The 18,421-nt window shown below is 32.9% G+C and overlaps 3 protein-coding genes and 1 long non-coding RNA gene across 4 annotated transcripts; all 4 read left to right on the plus strand.

Moving 5' to 3' along the window:
* Positions 1-3,071: 3,071 nt before the first annotated feature.
* Positions 3,072-3,636, plus strand: LOC127084219 (classical arabinogalactan protein 1). The gene has a single exon (XM_051024634.1). The coding sequence runs from the start codon at positions 3,173-3,175 to the stop codon at positions 3,512-3,514; it is 342 nt and encodes a 113-aa protein (XP_050880591.1). The 5' UTR covers positions 3,072-3,172; the 3' UTR covers positions 3,515-3,636.
* Positions 3,637-10,531: 6,895 nt separating this feature from the next.
* On the plus strand, positions 10,532-11,033 carry LOC127084228 (uncharacterized). The gene is made up of 2 exons (XR_007788662.1): positions 10,532-10,630; positions 10,708-11,033. It is a non-coding gene; the product is annotated as an uncharacterized LOC127084228 (long non-coding RNA).
* A 2,803-nt stretch (positions 11,034-13,836) lies between these two features.
* Positions 13,837-14,362, plus strand: LOC127084235 (classical arabinogalactan protein 1). The gene has a single exon (XM_051024651.1). It carries the CDS (start codon positions 13,904-13,906, stop codon positions 14,231-14,233), a length of 330 nt encoding a protein of 109 aa, XP_050880608.1. The 5' UTR covers positions 13,837-13,903; the 3' UTR covers positions 14,234-14,362.
* Positions 14,363-17,347: 2,985 nt separating this feature from the next.
* LOC127084242 (classical arabinogalactan protein 1) lies at positions 17,348-17,940 on the plus strand. The gene has a single exon (XM_051024663.1). The coding sequence runs from the start codon at positions 17,435-17,437 to the stop codon at positions 17,774-17,776; it is 342 nt and encodes a 113-aa protein (XP_050880620.1). The 5' UTR covers positions 17,348-17,434; the 3' UTR covers positions 17,777-17,940.
* Positions 17,941-18,421: the final 481 nt, after the last annotated feature.

The raw sequence follows: 18,421 nt of genomic DNA on the forward strand, positions 1-18,421 counted from the left end.
GGCTATATCCTATATGATTTGACCCATCACAGTATTTTTGTCTCAAGACATGTTATCTTTTATGAAAACATCTTTCCATTCAAATCTCAAGATAGCCATAGTTCTGCTCCTCCCTGTGATGTTAGTACAAACCCTGACTTTCCTTTATGTGATGATACAACCCCCATTGAACCATCAGACAATAACTTGCCTACCCTGCATCCATCAGACAATACATTGTCTAATGTCCATGATACTCCCAACTCAGGTTCTCCTCCCAACCTTCTCATTAATGATAATATCAACCCTAGCTTTCCTGTCCATAACTCTCCACCATCCTCTTTATCCATCAGTCCTGCTCCTGCTCCTGTGAATAATAATGATAATAATTCTCCATATTGTGATCAGCCTCCTATAAGACATTCTACTAGAGTCTCTAATCCTCCCTCATACCTTGCTGATTATCATTGTTTTTCTACTTCTGCCAATTCTTCTTCCTCTAAAATTCTTTATCTCATGTCTTCAGTTTTGTATTACAACAACTGCTCTCCAGATTCTCATCATTTTTGTTGCTCTATTTCCTCTAATCCTGAACCATCCAGTTTTCAACAGGCTAACAAATTTGAATATTGGAAGCATGCTATGAATGTTGAATTGCAGGCTCTTGCTGATAATCATACTTGGACATTAGTGGATCTTCCACCTAGTAAGGTGCCAATTGGATGCAGATGGGTCTATAAGGTGAAATATAGGGCAGATGGATCCATAGAAAGATATAAAGCCAGGGTTGTGGCAAAGGGTTATACACAAATGGAGGGAGTAGACTACTTTGATACATTTTCTCCTGTGGCTAAGATTACCACATTTCGAGTTCTTTTGTCTATAACTTCAATCAAAGGTTGGCACCTAGAGCAATTAGATGTTAACAATGCCTTTTTGCATGGAGATTTACATGAAGAAGTGTATATGACATTACCTCTTGGCCTAGTTACTTCTAATTCCTCACAGGTCTGTAGACTTCACAAATCTTTATATGGCTTGAAGTAAGCTAGTAGGCAATGGTATGCTAAACTTTCTTCTTTTTTGATGTCTCTTGGCTATTCACAATCTCAAGTTGATTGTTCTTTGTATGTTAAATCCACCTCCATCAGTTTCACAACTTTACTAGTGTATGTGGATGACATAGTTTTAGCTGGTAATTCCCTTGATGAAATTCATTATGTTAAGCATCTTTTGGATCAACAGTTTAGCATCAAAGATTTAGGCAAGCTGAGATACTTTTTAGGCTTTGAGATTGCTAGGTCAACTAAAGGTATTTTCATGAATCAAAGGAAATATACCCTCCATTTGCTTGAAGACACGGGTTATTTGGCAGCCAAACCATCTTCTGTACCATTTGACCCCAATCTAAAGTTGTCTACTTCAGCTGGTCAACCTCTTGTTGATCCCTCCTCTTACAGGAGACTTATTGGTCGCTTAATCTACCTTACAAATAGCAGGCCTGATATATCTTATGTTGTACAACATTTGAGTCAGTATGTTGCAAAGCCTATTGCCCCTCATTATCAGACTGCCACTAGAATCCTAAGCTATCTCAAGTCTGCACCTGCTAAGGGAATCCTTTTTTCTGCTGCTAGTCCTCTCAAACTATATGGTTTTGCAGATTCAGATTGGGCCAGATGCCCAGAGACTCGAAAATCAATTACAGGGTTTTGTGTTATCCTTGGATCCTCACTCATTTGCTGGAAATCTAAGAAACAAAACACGGTTTCTCGTTCTTCCACTAAAGCAGAATACAAAGCTTTGGCCTCCTTATCTTGTGAACTGCAATGACTTCAATTTCTTTTTCGAGATTTCCTCATTGAGTTTCCTCAGGCTGCTTCTGTTTACTGTGACAACAAATCAGCAGTATACCTTGCTCACAATCCTACATTTCATGAGAGGAGTAAGCACATTGAGTTGGACTGTCATGTTATTCGAGAAAAGATTTGTCCAAACTCATTCACTTGATGCCTATCTCTACTAAAGAACAACTAGCAGATGTGTTCACTAAGCCTTTACATTCTCCAACCTTTACTTCTCTTTTATCCAAGTTTGATCTTTGCAGTATCCAAAGTCCACCTTGAGGGGGGATATTAGAGATATCACATTATATTGTACATAGGCCACACCTTAGCTTACAGTACATAGTACTATGTTGTGTATATATAAACCAAGTTGTAATCATTATTAATCAATCAATAAAATAGTATTTTCTTCTTCTTCTTCTTGAATGTAACTAACTTCTTCTTGATGAATACCTAACTGTATTTTCATCTCCTATTCATGATGAACATTCGTTTTATCGACAGTATATCTTCTAACATAACTTCTTAAAAATTTGAAATAATTATCTAAAATAATTAGTTTAAATTGATTTTTTTAAAAATAATTGATAAATTTCTCAAAAATTCAAAATAAATTATTCAAAAACACTCGAGTTAAATCAAACTTTTTCAAAAGAAATATGATAAATATTCATAAATTTTTCAAAAATTCAGTATATATCACAAAAAAAAATCTGCTAAAAAAATATAAATTATCAATATACAAAGATTTTGTCAAAAATCCAAAATACTATCAAAATATTCAAAATATCACAATTTTTTTAGAAAAATCCAAATATTTTAATTTTATTGATTTAGAGATATTTTAGTAAATGTACACGTTATAAGGTGTGAGGTAAAGAAAAAAAGTAAGGACAAAACTCCTCCTACCTTTCACATATTCTCTTATTAATATGTCTTGAAACTTTATGAAAATATACTATATTTAAAAATGGAATTATAGAAATGATATATCATGAATCACCGTAAATCTTAGATATTTTTCAATTTTTTTCTCACTCTTATTTCTCTTGTATATTCATTGTATAATATTTGACCTGGTCCTATTTCCGACCGTTAGCACTTTTCCAATAATCCAACGGAAACTTTTACTTTTATTCCATCATAAGTGGACAATTTCAACATCAACGGCTAAAATTAAGCCCAGAAACTGCTTCTTTACCTAAATATTTCACGGGCTTAAGTTCCTATAAATACCATTCTACCCTCATTCATTCTTCTCACACACACTACTCTTTTTACATTCCACTTAGAAACAACAAACACTCTTTGATTCTCTTTGTTTTTTGAAGAAATCTGAAGTAAAAATGTCTCTCTTCAAGTTGAATTTGGCTCTAATGATTTTGGCTGCACTGTTGTTGAGCTCCACAATGGCTCAATCTCCAACATCATCGCCTACAAAATCTCAATCATCGAGAAAAGCAATCTCTCCGTCACCTGTCGCCGTGACTCCACCACCGGTTTTTTCTCCCGCCACCGGAGGTTTTCCTCCTGAACAATCAGCATCTTCTCCAGCGATCTCTCCTTCTTCCATCTCTGGTCCACCATCTGAAGCGCCAGGACCTGCTTCCACCGGTGCCGTTTTGTATAGACTCACTGTCGCTGCTGGATCGGTGCTTGTGATTTTCGTAGCTGCTTTGATCTTGTAGATGCGGAATTCTTAGAATCTTTAATTTGTTATTTATTGTTTTAATTTCTATTTATTCTTTGATTTATTTTGTACTACTGTCCTATGAATATTACTTACAAATAGAGAATTTTTTATATTTTATTTCTATATATTATATTTAGTGACTCAACTACTCTGAAAGAACTCTCGTGGTTGGTTATCTTATTTTTAAAGTTAATTTAAAAGAATTTATACAAATAAAGTTGGATTGCTCTTTTTTAAGATAATAAATAACACAAAGAAGCCTCCGATGCAAACTGAAGACAAGATTAGACTGAAAGAAAGGCAAATCAAATCTATTATTTATAAAATCTATCCTAAAAAAATACACATCACAGAATGTGGTTTGTTAAAAGTAAGTCCTTAGATACATTATTCACAAGAACATCACATCTATAAAAAGAAAAAGAATATCACATTTAAGATTAAAAAAAAATGCATATTTATACCATGTCGATTCTTTCATCGTAGCATCCCACACTTGGATATATGTAGCATTTGCAGCCGCCATCATTAAGTAGTTGATTTGTGTCCCCCACCAAACTTCTTTTTGAAATTGACATATAAATGCCTAAAACAAAGTTGGTGTTCTATCCTCTAAAACAATTCTTCAAAGACATGGATGAAACCCTACAAAATTAGAGATAAAAATCAAAAACATTTAACATAGTTAGGGATGAAAACTAAAATATATTAATTTTTTCGGGTTTTTTGCAATATTATGTTTGACATGTTGTATTGTGAAGTTACATCATTATTATTAAAGTTAATATTAAACATTAATCTTTAAAAAAAAAGCTTCATTGTGTTGTGTGTTCCCGTAAGATATTGAAATACAAAAATAATGAGGTATTTTGCATTTAAGAAAGTTTAAAATCAACTATCATTATTTGTTGAAAATATAATAAGTGTGGATAATGTGGATAACTATCATATGTTGCATCATTATCATAAAAATTAGTATTGAACATTCATCTTTAAAAAAAAACAAAGCTTAGTTGTGTTGTGTTGTGTATTCCCATAAGATATTGAGATACAAAAATAATGAGGTATTTTGCATTTAAGAAAGTTTTAAATCAATTATTATTATTTATTGAAAATATAACAAGTGTGGATAACTTAGATAATAGTCTCACATTGGTTGAAAATGTGAAAAATTTGAGCATTTGTAAGTGAGAGAATTCACTCACCTATCACCTTAAGATTTTAGATGAATATGTGGTATATCTCTCACAAAAGTGTTGTTCTAAAAGAAGAAGTCTCATAATGTTCAACGCTCCCTAATGAAAAAACTCTCCCAACATATGGTATCATGAGCCTTTGGTTCGAGAAAAGGACACATTTACTTATATCAAAAATCAACGGTGCCACAAAGATGATAAGTAAGAAATGTTTCGTATGATACAAAAGTTTATAAAAATAAAAAGAGTTTCCACTTGAGGAGGAGCATTGCGGACTTACACTTAATGGAAATTAGAAAAAAATACTCCCTAATAAAAAATTCTTCATTATTATCCTTATAAGCACAATTATTCTCCCAAATAACTAAATCTATATTGAAAAGTCTTTCTGCTGAATATTTTTCATGTCAGAGATTTTTTAATATACTATGAAAAAGACGCAAGTCTAGCTACAAATTTTCTTATAGTATTATGGAAAATTATTTGTTGCAAATAAGTTATTTTTTCAAATATTTTTGCATATTATACGATTAATCCAAATAACTCTATTTTTTCTCTCACTGACACTTAAAATTGTCCCTATCTTGTGTGCTAAAGCTAAGTACTGAATTATGAATTTTGCAATATACTCATTCTCTCACCTCATGAAGTATATATGTTCTTTTACTTGAGTTCGACGTACAATATTTTGATGATGATGCTATAAATTCTATTAGTATTATCACGCAAGAGTCATTTTATAAACCAGGAGCAGTGTTTCATGTGTTAGGATTGTGACGACATAATGTTGATATATATATATATATATATATATATATATATATATATATATATATATATATATATATATATATATATATATATATATATATATATATATATATATATATATATATATATATATATATATATGGTACTTCAATGAATTTATTCATTTTCATTTTAGTTGATTTAACCTATTTCTCGATCCATTAACAATGATTGTTGTTTGATTCGACTTGTCTATTTATTTGTGAATGTTCTATTAAGAAAACTTTATTTAGACGACTAGGTCCTTATATAAATCTTGGAACTTTTGACTTGTAAATTGAGTTTTATAGTTTCTGATTATCTGAGTTTTTTGTTGACTTGATGTCTGCACGCAGTGTTCTTCTAAATGAAGGTCGTTGTGATTGCTAATGCTTTTGAAGTTGAACGGCAAAACTTTGTGTATGTTAAGGCATCCAAGTCCTTCAAAGATGATCATTTATCCGCTTCTAGTGAAAGGATGAATTATCAATGAAGATGCTCTCGAAGAGCTCTATTTACCATGTTACCATTCTTCTTGAAAGCTAAAGCTTATGCATGATATTCTTGAGGAAAGTTGGTTTTGACGACTAGTAGATGTGAATGAAAGTGGTGCTCGAGCTTACAAGCTACAATGCTAGTGAAAATGCCAAATTTTCTAGTTTCTAATATCGCACTTATGCTCTTTGCACCACCTTATTTATAAGGTTACATTAGATATTATACCCCTTCCTTTTCTTCAGTAAGTGTCAAATTGATGTCATTTTTAGAGGAATTAACTTGCGAAACCCAGTTATACCTGACAACCATAGTTTTAAATTTCTAGTCCATGGTATTGAATGAAATTTCCCTTTAAAATTTTTGGTAGTTAAAATCAAAATTTATGGTACAAACTAAATTTTCAGTAGTGTATTGTAAACTTTTGGTATATCAGAATTTATGAAATTTCCGGGAAGTTACAAATAATATAAGAAATTCTGAATTTACCATTTTATACCGAAAATTTCAACCAAAGTGAAATTTTCGATAGTGTTATTTGTTTAAAATTTTAAACGCTTAGGATTTTGCCGACAGTTTTGGGGGGTTGGGATTGCACCGACCATTTTCTATGGTCCAGAATAAATGTGAAGTTGTATAAATAGGGGGGTCAGCAGTTGTTTGATAAAAACATCTCGAAAATGCCTCTTCCACAATTTTTGATCAAGGCAGAAGTGTACTTCATCGGAGTTTCATCTACTACAGAAGGCAGCGTCGACATGTCATCAACATGTACCCCAACATCAGAAGGCCTGATATCATATGTATACTCGATCACATGGTCAACATACTAGATCAACATCGATCAGTCAATAGGTCCTCCTGGGAATCCTCCATCAGTGTGCACAGATGACTCTGTCGAGAGAGTCGTGACCTCTGTGTCAACAATAGTAGATGACACCGGATCAACAACAACGACATCTGGCTGCACCATCTTATCTGTAACAGCGACATCTGGCTGGACCACCTTATCTTTCACCTCATTAGCAACCGCCTCATTAGCAACCATCTCATCAGGAATATGTGTTGCATCCGTCTCGACCATTGGGTCATGAACATCCTGAGCATGAACAACTTCAACATCATCTATGGGTTTCTCAACTAAACTAACCGGTCGGCGTCGGATGCTACGGGGTGCGCGTAATTGCCCCTGCTCAGCCAACCATTTTCGGTGTGAACTAGTTGGAACCACTCGTCCAACCTATATTTAGGAAGACTCAGCCTCAACAACCCTAACCTGGTATGTCTCGCTATTTATCGCTAAGCCTGCAATATTGTCGTCCTTGGCTCTGTACTTCACTACAAAAGACGGAAAAAAATTAATAACTAAATGAAAATTCTAAAATTTCCGATAAAAAACAAAGTTTTTATAACTACCAGAAATTTTGAAATTTCTGATAAAAAACAAAGTTTTTATAACTACCAGAAATTCTGAAATTTTCGGTAAAAAACAAAGTTTTTATAACTAGCAAAAATTCTGAAATTTTGGGGAATTTTCAGGTGATTTTGTACTGAAAGTTTGAAATTTCCGATACAAAATGACACAAATTTAGTAATTTACGGTAAAAAACTTACTGATTTTGAAATTTGTGATAGAAGAAACGAAATTTTTGATATTGCCCCTAAGACTTCAAATTCGCGGGTGAAAATTATGAATTTTGAAATTGAGTGAAATTGAGGGTGTCAAATTCAAGTGAGGAGATGTCAAGTTAAATGCTCCGTCTTTTGTGAATGTTAAGTAGAGAATCAACTTAGAACATAAAGTGGGCTTATCATGAATTCATTAAGAGTTTGCCTGCATTGGGAAGTGGGTCCATTAAAAAGTGTATTGTTTCTTAAGGACACAGTAGAATGGTAAAGAGTGAATCGTCAGCTTTAAAAGAAATCATGATAAATATGATATTTGACATGCTAGTTGTTGCACCACTTTGCATTTGTCTGAATTGAAAACTATTTTATTTTCATTGGGATGATCATGAATCCCAAAGAAATTGCATATTTGAACTCTAAAAATGTGTTTTTAGGATTCACCCTCATGTTATACTTTCTTACATATTTAAATAGTATTTATATGACCTCGTAATGAAATTCTATACATCGGGTTTTAATCACCATATTGTTCACAGATCTTATTTTTGTCCTCGATATGCTTTTAGAAGATTTTGTTTATCATAAATTAGTATGTGGTACAACACTCTTTAGTCTAAATAACACGACTGATGAAAATTTGGCTCATATATCATGATGACGAATATCTTTGACGTGTTTGCAGGGTGCATTGGAATTTAGTTGTAACTTGAATATGCATCTAAAAATTTAAGGGTCTTATAGTAAGATGTTCCATCTACTGGATGTCTATAATTGACAATGGGAATGGATATTTAAGACCTTTTTTGTTTAGATCGGTATAATATGTGAAGGTAGCTTACTTACCAAGGCTATTCTTTACCATTACAATGTTAGCCATCCTGGTTAGATATGTGATTTCTTGAATGAATCTTGTCTTTGCTAGACTTTGTGTCTCTTTCTCATATGCAATTCACCTTTCTTTTGAGAGCTTTCTCTTGTTTCACTCTATTGGCCTAACAATATGATCAATAGCAAGGAGACAAATGAGGGAGTACTTTTAGGTTGATATCAGACATGCATGTTAAGTCCATGTAAATAAGCATAAGTTGTTTCTTAGTGTTTGAACCAAAGGTTCTTCTTCATATGTTGTCAACTGAGTGCCAATCCTTGTGAATTTCCATTGACAATGTATCTCGACTTCTTTTACTTTATCCTTAGAATGTGGCATGTGTTCATTTTTATCCATTAAGTTAAATTCTATAAACATGCATTATTTTTTATATTCTTTTGATTAAATGAGCTTCTTATATCAGTCAAGGAATTTTCAAATTTCCTTGAGGTCATTGACAAAACAATGCCTAACTGCTGTTAGTATGCGTTCATGACGAAAAGTTTCCCACTCTATAAGAGGAATTTTATCGTCAAGTATAATGTTGACACATGGCTCCAAGTATGTTTAGTATATATTTTCCAATAATGAGGTTGTAAGTTGACGTATATACCTTCTACAATTAACAAATTTATTCTTATTGACTTGAATTCAATGTCCCACTACGCCAAAAACTGGAATAGACAGCGCACCTTAGAAGGCGCTTTATTACAAAAGCGCACTCTAAAGTGAAGCGAAAAAATAAGGAGCGAACAACTGGAATAGACAGCGCACTTTAGAGGGCGCTTTTGTAATAAAACGCCCTCTAAGGTGAAGCGAAAAAAATAAGGAGGAGATAGAGGGACAACAATACAGGGCGCTTTTTAGAAAGCGCCCTCTAAGGTTACCCTTAGAGGGCGCTTTTAAAAAAGCGCTCTATAAGTCCATGTGCATTTCCAGTTTATAAAGCGCTTTTGGAAAGCCTTAGAGAGCGCTTTCATAAGCGCCCTCTTAGGCCCCCTTTAGAGGGCGCTTTTTTTCCACAAGCGCCCTCTAAGGTCCCCTTTAGTAAACATTAAAATTATAACATACTGCGCGTTTTGTTATTTCACTCTCTATTATTTTCGTTCTTTTTCACGTTAGGGTTCTCACTGCTACGATTTTCGCTACTTCTAAGGCGTTCTCCTTCCACCTCTGTTAGATCTACGACGTTTCCTCCTTCTATTAATTCGTTGTTAGCTGTTCGATTTTGACACCATAGGTATTTTTCTAATCTTCATATTACTTGGTTTCTCTTCTGACGTTCGCTATTGTTCATTTTTGGTTTCATTTTTCTTGGTTCATACATTTATTGAGTATTCTCAACAATAATTATTGTGTTGCAATGCTAGCAATGGAGACTAGGCATTATGGGTAATAAGAGATTAATCAAAATCTCCTATTGCATGTTTCTTCATCTGCAATGGCTTTGAGTCTTTTGGTTGTTTCAATATCATTCTACTTGAAGGTAATAATAATTTTTTTGTTTGTTATATTTTTTGAACATTTTTTTTGTTTATTTTTATATATACATAATACATTAACTAGATATTACACATGCATTCATGCATAAATGTTCAGAAATTTGTAACACAGATTCACAGGATTATATATCAGTAAATTCTTCTTTATATTTTTGGTTTTTTATATGGATAATATATTTTATGTTGAATTTGCTCTCAGGAATATATATCACCAGATTCTGATTTATATGCGACATTGCGCCTCGTATCGGTGGCTGGAGTTATGGTGTGTAAATACAACTTTATTACACAAATGATGGTTTCTATTGTTTGTTTCCCTAACTTCATTATTATAAACTTTCAATTTCTTTCAGGTCATGGTTATTGCATTCTCTCTGGGATTAGGAGCAATGCCATGGATTATAATGTCTGAGGTACAATTTTCTTCAATAATAATATGCATGACAACCCTATATGAACAAACCTTTGTTGTAATATAATGTGATAGTTGATGTGTTGAATATATTTTACATAATAGATTCTTCCGATGAACATCAAAGGCCTAGCTGGAAGTTTTGCAACACTTGCCAATTGGTTCTTTTCCTGGTTGGTTACATTAACAACAAATTTGCTCTTGGATTGGAGTTCGGGAGGTTTGTGTGCATTGCCTATGTTAATTTTCTATAAATATCTATTGTTTCTAACCAGAAGCTTCCTATGTTTTTATCAGGAACCTTCACAATATATACTGCAGTGTGTGTTTTCACAGCAGGATTTGTTGCCATTTGGGTCCCCGAGACAAAGGGAAAAACTCTTGAAGAAATACAACAGTTTTTCAGATGAAGTTTCCTTTCGAGTAGCACTTCAGCTAGTGTTCACTCATGTATTCACATTCATATTTTTTTTTCTGAATCAACTCAATTCATTTTTGTGCTCTTTGGTCTTGTTAAATATGAAAAATACCAAAACAGTGTGATTTTCTAATCTAGCAGCATACTTGCATTTTTGTTGTAATTGATTGATTATAAACAAATAAATGAAAGAGAGTGGTTATTATACATTTCAATTAGAGTAGCAGTGGTTTCGGTTCATGACATTTCAAATAGTAAGAGGATCATATAAACAATAAGCATATATCAGTATTTGTATTTTAATATTATAAAAGCATAAAAAGAACCTTTAGTTGCTCTTGTGAATTATAACAAGCAGTTGTATGCCATTTTCTTCTGATTACCTCTTGTGGCTGCAACATAACCTGAAATGAGAATATGGTCATAGAGACATGTGATGCATGTAAATGTTAAATAACCACCCACTTTAGAGGGCGCTTTCCAAAATAAGCGCCCTCTAAACCCTTTAAATTTCCACTTTAGAGGGCGCTTTCCAATAAAAGCGTCCTCTAAACCCTTAAAGGTTTCCACTTTAGAGGGCGCTTTCCAGTAAAAGCGCCCTCTAAACCCTTAAAAGTTTCCACTTTAGAGGGCGCTTTCTTTAAAAAGCGCCCTCTAAAGTGGCCCTTAAAGGGCTTAAAGAGCCACTTTAGAGAGCGCTTTCACCAGGAAAAAAAGCGCTGTCTTTACCTATGCCAGCGTCAGATTAGAGGGCCCTTTAAAGCGCTGTTATAGGCCAAAAAAAGCGCCCTCTTTTCCCTTATTTGGCGTAGTGTCCTCTGTGAAGGTCATCAAGACTTAACGAATCTCATGATGTATGTGTTGTCTCTTGAAGAGTGCCACAAATATCTTATTATTGGGTTTTAAGATTGCCTCAGATAATTCTATATGCTTATAGATTTCACTAAATATGATATCGATAGAACTACCTTTTTTAATCATGTCCTTCTTCACATTATGTTCTCCACCCCTACTAAGATGCCCATCTGATTGACTTGTTATATGTCTATTCCTTTGTAATAATTTTTAGAAAATGTAATGGTTGGCAAGATTTTTCCTACATGTATGAGAGGGAACATTGACTTTCATTTTCGAAGGTGGACGTCAATGTTCTTGTGTGAACTTATGAGGTAAATCACTTGAATACGTGATGCAACTTTCACATCATTGGTTTTGATCTACTAGAGCATTGATCAAATCTCACCAATATCTTCTCATACATTTCTTCTTTGTGGAATGGATGTACCTACAAAGTTACTCTAATGTCAAAGTAAAATGAAGTCTATGCAAATAGAAAGTAATGAAATTGATTGGTTGATCATATTTAGGGTGAACTCCTATTTATAGTGTAGTTGATATTTCCAATGAAGAGATTTTGGATATCATTGATGGATAACCATGACTTTATTACTATAACTGACTTTCAAACAGACATTGTCACTATTCTCATTTCAGTTTATTCGGTAAAATTCAAAATGGTATGAGCACGTGAATGCATCTAGATGTGTGATTTGTAACCACATTAGTTTTCAGAGATGGTCCAAGAATACTTTAACATGTTGTATTATCTTGTTACACTGATATGAGCACCTCAATATCCTTATCTTTAAATCTCTCGGTTGAACATCTTCTATTTTTTTAAATCTGAATTTCTTTATAAATAATTTATAATATATTTAAATTTAGATGCATAAGTCCATTTCTTTATAATGATGCATTTCCTTTTTTTTATAAATAATCTTGTAATTTTTTTAAGCAAAAAGAAAATTAAAATAATACAAAAAAAGAGTATACAAAAAGGGGGGCATAGACCAAAATCTCATTATACCAAACATTAACGAAAATATGAAAGGTCTAGCCTATTGCGAACTATATAATCAAAAACAGACACATGAGCTTCATTCCACCAAAGGATGCTTCTATTGTGGAATTTCTTCTGATTTATTCAATACCAGATGCTATTAAAGGTGTTGATGATGGCTGACAGAATAACAACCTTACATTGCTTAGTCCATGACTGATTGCAGACTTCCCAAATCTCTGAAAGATTGACTTGGAATGCATTTTGAATAATGTTAGAAAGTCACTTCCATATGGATTGAGAAAATTTGTAGTGCATAAATAAATGAACAGGTCACGTCTAGAAGGGAACAAGAGCCAACCTCTCCTAGTAAGGATCTCATCAATAGGGACTTTAGAAAGAATCAACTTCCACATAAACATGGACTTAGAGGGAGGAATGCTAGAATCCCAAATCAACTTAGCCCAACAAAAATTGGAACCAAGAAGAGTTTTGAAATAATAAGCATATTTAATAGTTAAAGTGCCAACCTTAGAATGGATCCATCTAAGATCATCAGTACTAGTTGAGCAAGAAATATGTTGCTTTCGATTGGAGATTGACTTTGAACATTATAGAGATAGAGAGCTTGACAGAGTGAAGAATGACCTTGATTCATGAACATAACTGATCAGATAAACCAAATTTGTGCAACACTTGAAGCAAAAAAATCTCAATCCCAAGTATCAAATGCTTTCCTAATATAATTTTGAGTGCAATGTTGCCTCATAAGACTTGCCGTGTAGAAGCAGATTAATGACCTCAGAAGTCAAACAAATACAATCAACAATGAATTTTTTTTACCGTAGAAAAGAAATATGTTATATTTTTATTTTTAAATATTAATATAACATAATATATATAACATTTTTGATTGATTATATATAGAATGTTATATTTCACGCTATGTCCTATCTTAATCTGTATTTTGTTTAACCTGGTCTTGTTTCCTACCGTTAGTACTTTTCCAGTATCTAACGGAAACTTTTATTTTATTTCTATTCCATTATAATTAGCATAGCGCGTATAATGAATCTTGCAACATCAACGGCTGAAATTAAGTCCATCAACCGAACCGCTTCTTTACTTAAACAGTTCACGCGCTTGCGTCCCTATAAATACCTTTAACCTAATTGCTTCCTCTCACACGCTTAACTCTTTTCACATTCCAAATTCAAAAAATCTGAATTAAGAAAATGTCTCATTTGGCTTTTATGTTTGTGGCTGCATTGTTGTTGACCACTACAATGGCTCAATCTCCAGCTTCATCTCCAATCAAATCGAAGTCGCCTAGAAAAGTGATTTCTCCTTCCCCTGCTGCCGTGACTCCGCCACCTGCTTCTTCTCCCGCCACCGGTGGTTCTTCTCCCGAACATTCGCCATCTCCTTCGGCGATCTCTCCTTCTTCCATCTCTGGTCCACCATCTGAAGCACCAGGGCCTGCTTCCAGTGGTGTAGTTTTGAACAGAGTCTCTGTTGCGGTTGGATCTGCGGTTCTGATTTTCGTAGCTGCTTTGATCTTGTAGAGACGGGAATTCTTCTATGCACTTGTCTTTTTATTTAATTAAACTTCTACATATTCTTTGATTTGATTTGATTTATTTTGTACTCCCACAGATCTTTTTCTAAGTGATATAAACATAATTTTTTTTTTATATCTATGTACTATATTTATTGATTTAGCCATTATTTTGTCTGAAAGAGTTAGTTCGTGTTTGGTAATCATATTTTTAAACTGAGTTTAGAAGATGGATTATTTTAATCTTATAATTAGTTTTTTTTTTTACTACTACTGGTCAAACAATATGATCAATTGAAAAATTGATGGACTACCTTTGGATTAATGTTTGGAATAAAGTTGTGTATCAACTCAACTATACCTTCCTTTCTATAGTTATAGTTGAGTTGTGTAACAACTCAACTATACGTGTTCTATAATAAGTTACTCAATTGAGAATCTCACGGGCATTGAGCAAGAAAAATTGATGAGCTGTGATAAGAATTAAGCAAGTTATAAGTATTTAAGTGAAAAAAGTTTTTTAAAAAAATATTTTTGGGTGAAAAAAAGGATTTAGTGAGAAAATTATTGAAAAAAAAAAGAAGAAAAGCATGGCCTCTATAATGAGCCCACGCGTTTTTCACGGACATGTTTTATAAGTCGAAGAAAGAGGGGAAAAGGGGTTGGACTACCAAGGCAAGAAAGTGATCTTTATGAGTGATTTTTAGAGCTTTTGGAGGCTATTGAAGGTATTAGAGAGCTTCTTCTTCAAGGATCCTTTATGTTCTCATAATCTACGCGAATGATATTAGATTCCTATTAGGTTAGGTTTTATTTGATGATGAATCTAGTTTTACTTGATTGAGACATATGATAGGATGATGTTAATATAATTGCTCTGAGTCTTTGTTATTATTAAATTATTGAATGTGCGGTTGCATTTTTGTCAAAATTATCCAGTCAAAAAATGACACTTAAAAAGGAATGGATGGAGTAATGAATATTGACTATGGGGTTGTTTATCTGACATACTTTAATTGTTGAACTCGCTAATTGACTAGAGATAGTATAATTAGGACTTGTGACTCAATAATTAACGAACTCTTTTGCATAGTCGGAGAGATCGGGGAATTGCACTTAGGTTAACGAGCTACACGTCAATGGATTGGATGTAGTGGTAGAATTAATTCGTCGTGTAATACTGTGTATTGTTTGCATGTCGATTTGTTAATACATGTTTGAACAATTAAGTATAAATAAGAGATTTTGACAATAAAAAATGGTCGTTTTTCTCATATCATTATAAAAGTTATTCTTGCATTTTCGACCTGAACAATCTAAAAAATCTCATGTTTACTATTTTTAATTACTTCACACAACATGCCTTGTTTTAAGTTTGCAATCCATGTTGAGACAAAAAAAAATTATTACTTTAATAACAACAATAATACACTTATTAGTCAATTGTCACAAAAGTTTTGGCGTCGTCGACGGGGATTGTTGATATTTTCAACAAGACATAGTGTGTGTTTTGTTTTGTTTGATTTTAGTTCTTTTAGTTATTTTAATTTTTGGATATTTTATCATTTTGAATTTTATTTTTACTTTGTTATGCATTGAACAATGTTACTAATGTATTATTTTCTATATTTATGCGAGGTTCAAATTCAACGCTTTTACTATTGGATTTAGAGATCAAGAGAACTACACAAGCAATTTGTAAAGCGAAGATAAATGCTTTCTTAGTAGAACAAGAGCAGAAAAAGGAGCCTGAAATTGAAAATCCACCACGTCAGACGTTTGGGGATTACTGCAGGCGTACCGACGTTGATCAAATTTCACGGGGATTCCAACCGACAAACCCAATTACGTTTGATATTAAGAGATATGTGTTGCGGGACCTGAGAGATAATTAGTTCGACGGTTGGGCTATTTGTGATTCTTGGGAACATCTTATCAAGTTCTATGAGACATGATCCATGTGCAAACCATCAAGAGATATCATTGATGATCAAGTGAAATTGTGTTTGTTTGAATTTTTCTTAATTGGTAGAGCTAAAGATGGGTTGTAGTGTATTCCCAACAAGACGATACAAATATGGAAAGAATTAGAAGGGAAGTTCTTGGAAATATACTATTCGAGTGTGCAGTTTGTTGGAGAAAAAAAACTGCAATTATGAATTTTAGTCCGGATGATAGTGAGTCTTTGTCTGATGCATGAGAGTGATTCAAATTGTTTATTCAGAATATTTCTGAATCACAACCTAAGTTCAATGGATCAGTTGTCACATTTTATGAAAGGGTTGACAACTGCCACCATAATGTTTATTGATGCCTCAACTGGAGGTACTTTGAGAGAAAAACCCGATGAAAAAGTTAAGACACTCATTGAAAATATGTATAGAAACGAATACCACTTGAATTAGTGAGTTGTGAAAGGCGAATGTGTGTTAGCTGTTGACATACAAACTGCTCTACTTGCCCAACTGACAACTATCACCAAACATCTAGTTGCTTCTCAAGTTGAACTATGTAGATCCATCATATAAAAATTATAAAATTCCTATTATTTTGTTAGTGCACGGTAAAAATATATATCCAATGATAGTGCACGGTAAAAAAAATATAAAATATAAAATACTTTTAAGAATTTAATGGTAGTGCACGATAAAAAAAATTATATATATATTCAATTAAAATATTTTAAAATATCAAATTATATAAATAATTAAAAATTTATAGACTGACTTAATAAAATACATGATTATCATTGATTGACAGTATAAAAATAATTTAACACCATCTCTTATTGTTAAATGAATACGATGAATCACTAAAAAAATGTCCAATGAAGTGTATATATATACTTTTTCACTTTATTTGTTTTTCCTTTGTTTAACATGGTCTTGTTTCCTACCGTTAGCACTTTTTCGATATCTTACGGAAGCCTTTGTTTTTGTTTTTATTCCATCATTAGAGCGCGTATATTCAACATTGGAAAATGTATACGCTGTATAATTATTAATCATCATTAGTGCACAGTCTCAACATCAACGGCTGAAATTAAGTCCATAAATCGCTTCTTTATTTAAACATAACACGCGCTTACGTTGCTATAAATACCTTTCTACCCTCATCGGTTCATCTCACACACTACTCTTTCCGAATACAAGTACGAACATTCTTTTATTCTCTATTTGTATTTTGAAGAAATCTGAAGAAATAAACAATGTCTCTATTCAATTTGAATATGGCTTTTATGATTGTGGCTGCATTGTTGTTGACCACTGCAATGGCTCAATCTCCCGCTTCATCTCCAATCAAATCGAAATCGCCGAGAAAAGCAATATCTCCGTCACCAGCTGCCGTGACTCAACCACCTGCTACTTCTCCCACCATCGGAGGTTCTTCTCCTGAACAATCGCCATCTCCTTCGGCGATCTCTCCTTCTTCCATCTCTGGTCCACCATCTGAAGCACCAGGACCTGCTTCCACATGTGCCGTTTTGAACAGAGTTTCTGTTGCTGCTGGATCCGCGCTTGGGATTTTTGTAGCTGCTTTGATCTTGTAGAATTCTTCTTTTTATATATATATATTATTTAATTATTTAAACTTCCATGTATTCTTTGATTTGATTTATTTTGTTCTACGGTTATTATGAATGATACTTACAAACATGTAATTTTTATATGATTATTGATTGCCTGGAAATTACATGGACTGTTGGATTGGTTATTCCGATTAATAATAGTTAATGAAGAATTTTGCTTTATAATTAGTTATTCTGCTTAATAATTATTTATTATGAATTTTAATCTCCACCAAATAACTTCATATGCATAAGCATTTTCGCTAAGTTAAAGTGAGTTTTAAACCATTTATTTTACTTCTCAAAACCTAGAAAACTACTAAAAGTTTGTTTCTGTAATAAAATTAATATAGCAAACAAATAATAGAACAATTGAGACGAAGGAGAGAAAAGGAAGCAGAGAGTTTATGATATTATTTTTATTTTGAGGGAATACAATAGGTTTAATGTATATTTTAGTTTTTTAATTCAATTTAATATTTTACTTTAGTTGCTTAACAAATTGAAGTTAAAGATTGACTTGTAATTTTTTATATGCCAATACAATATTAACCTTATTTATGAACATCCATAATCATTCATTATATATGAGATTTTATATAACAACTTTTTTTGAAGATCAAGAGT

The sequence above is a fragment of the Lathyrus oleraceus genome, chromosome 1 (assembly GCF_024323335.1).
Source record: "Lathyrus oleraceus cultivar Zhongwan6 chromosome 1, CAAS_Psat_ZW6_1.0, whole genome shotgun sequence".
Lineage (NCBI taxonomy): Eukaryota > Viridiplantae > Streptophyta > Magnoliopsida > Fabales > Fabaceae > Lathyrus > Lathyrus oleraceus.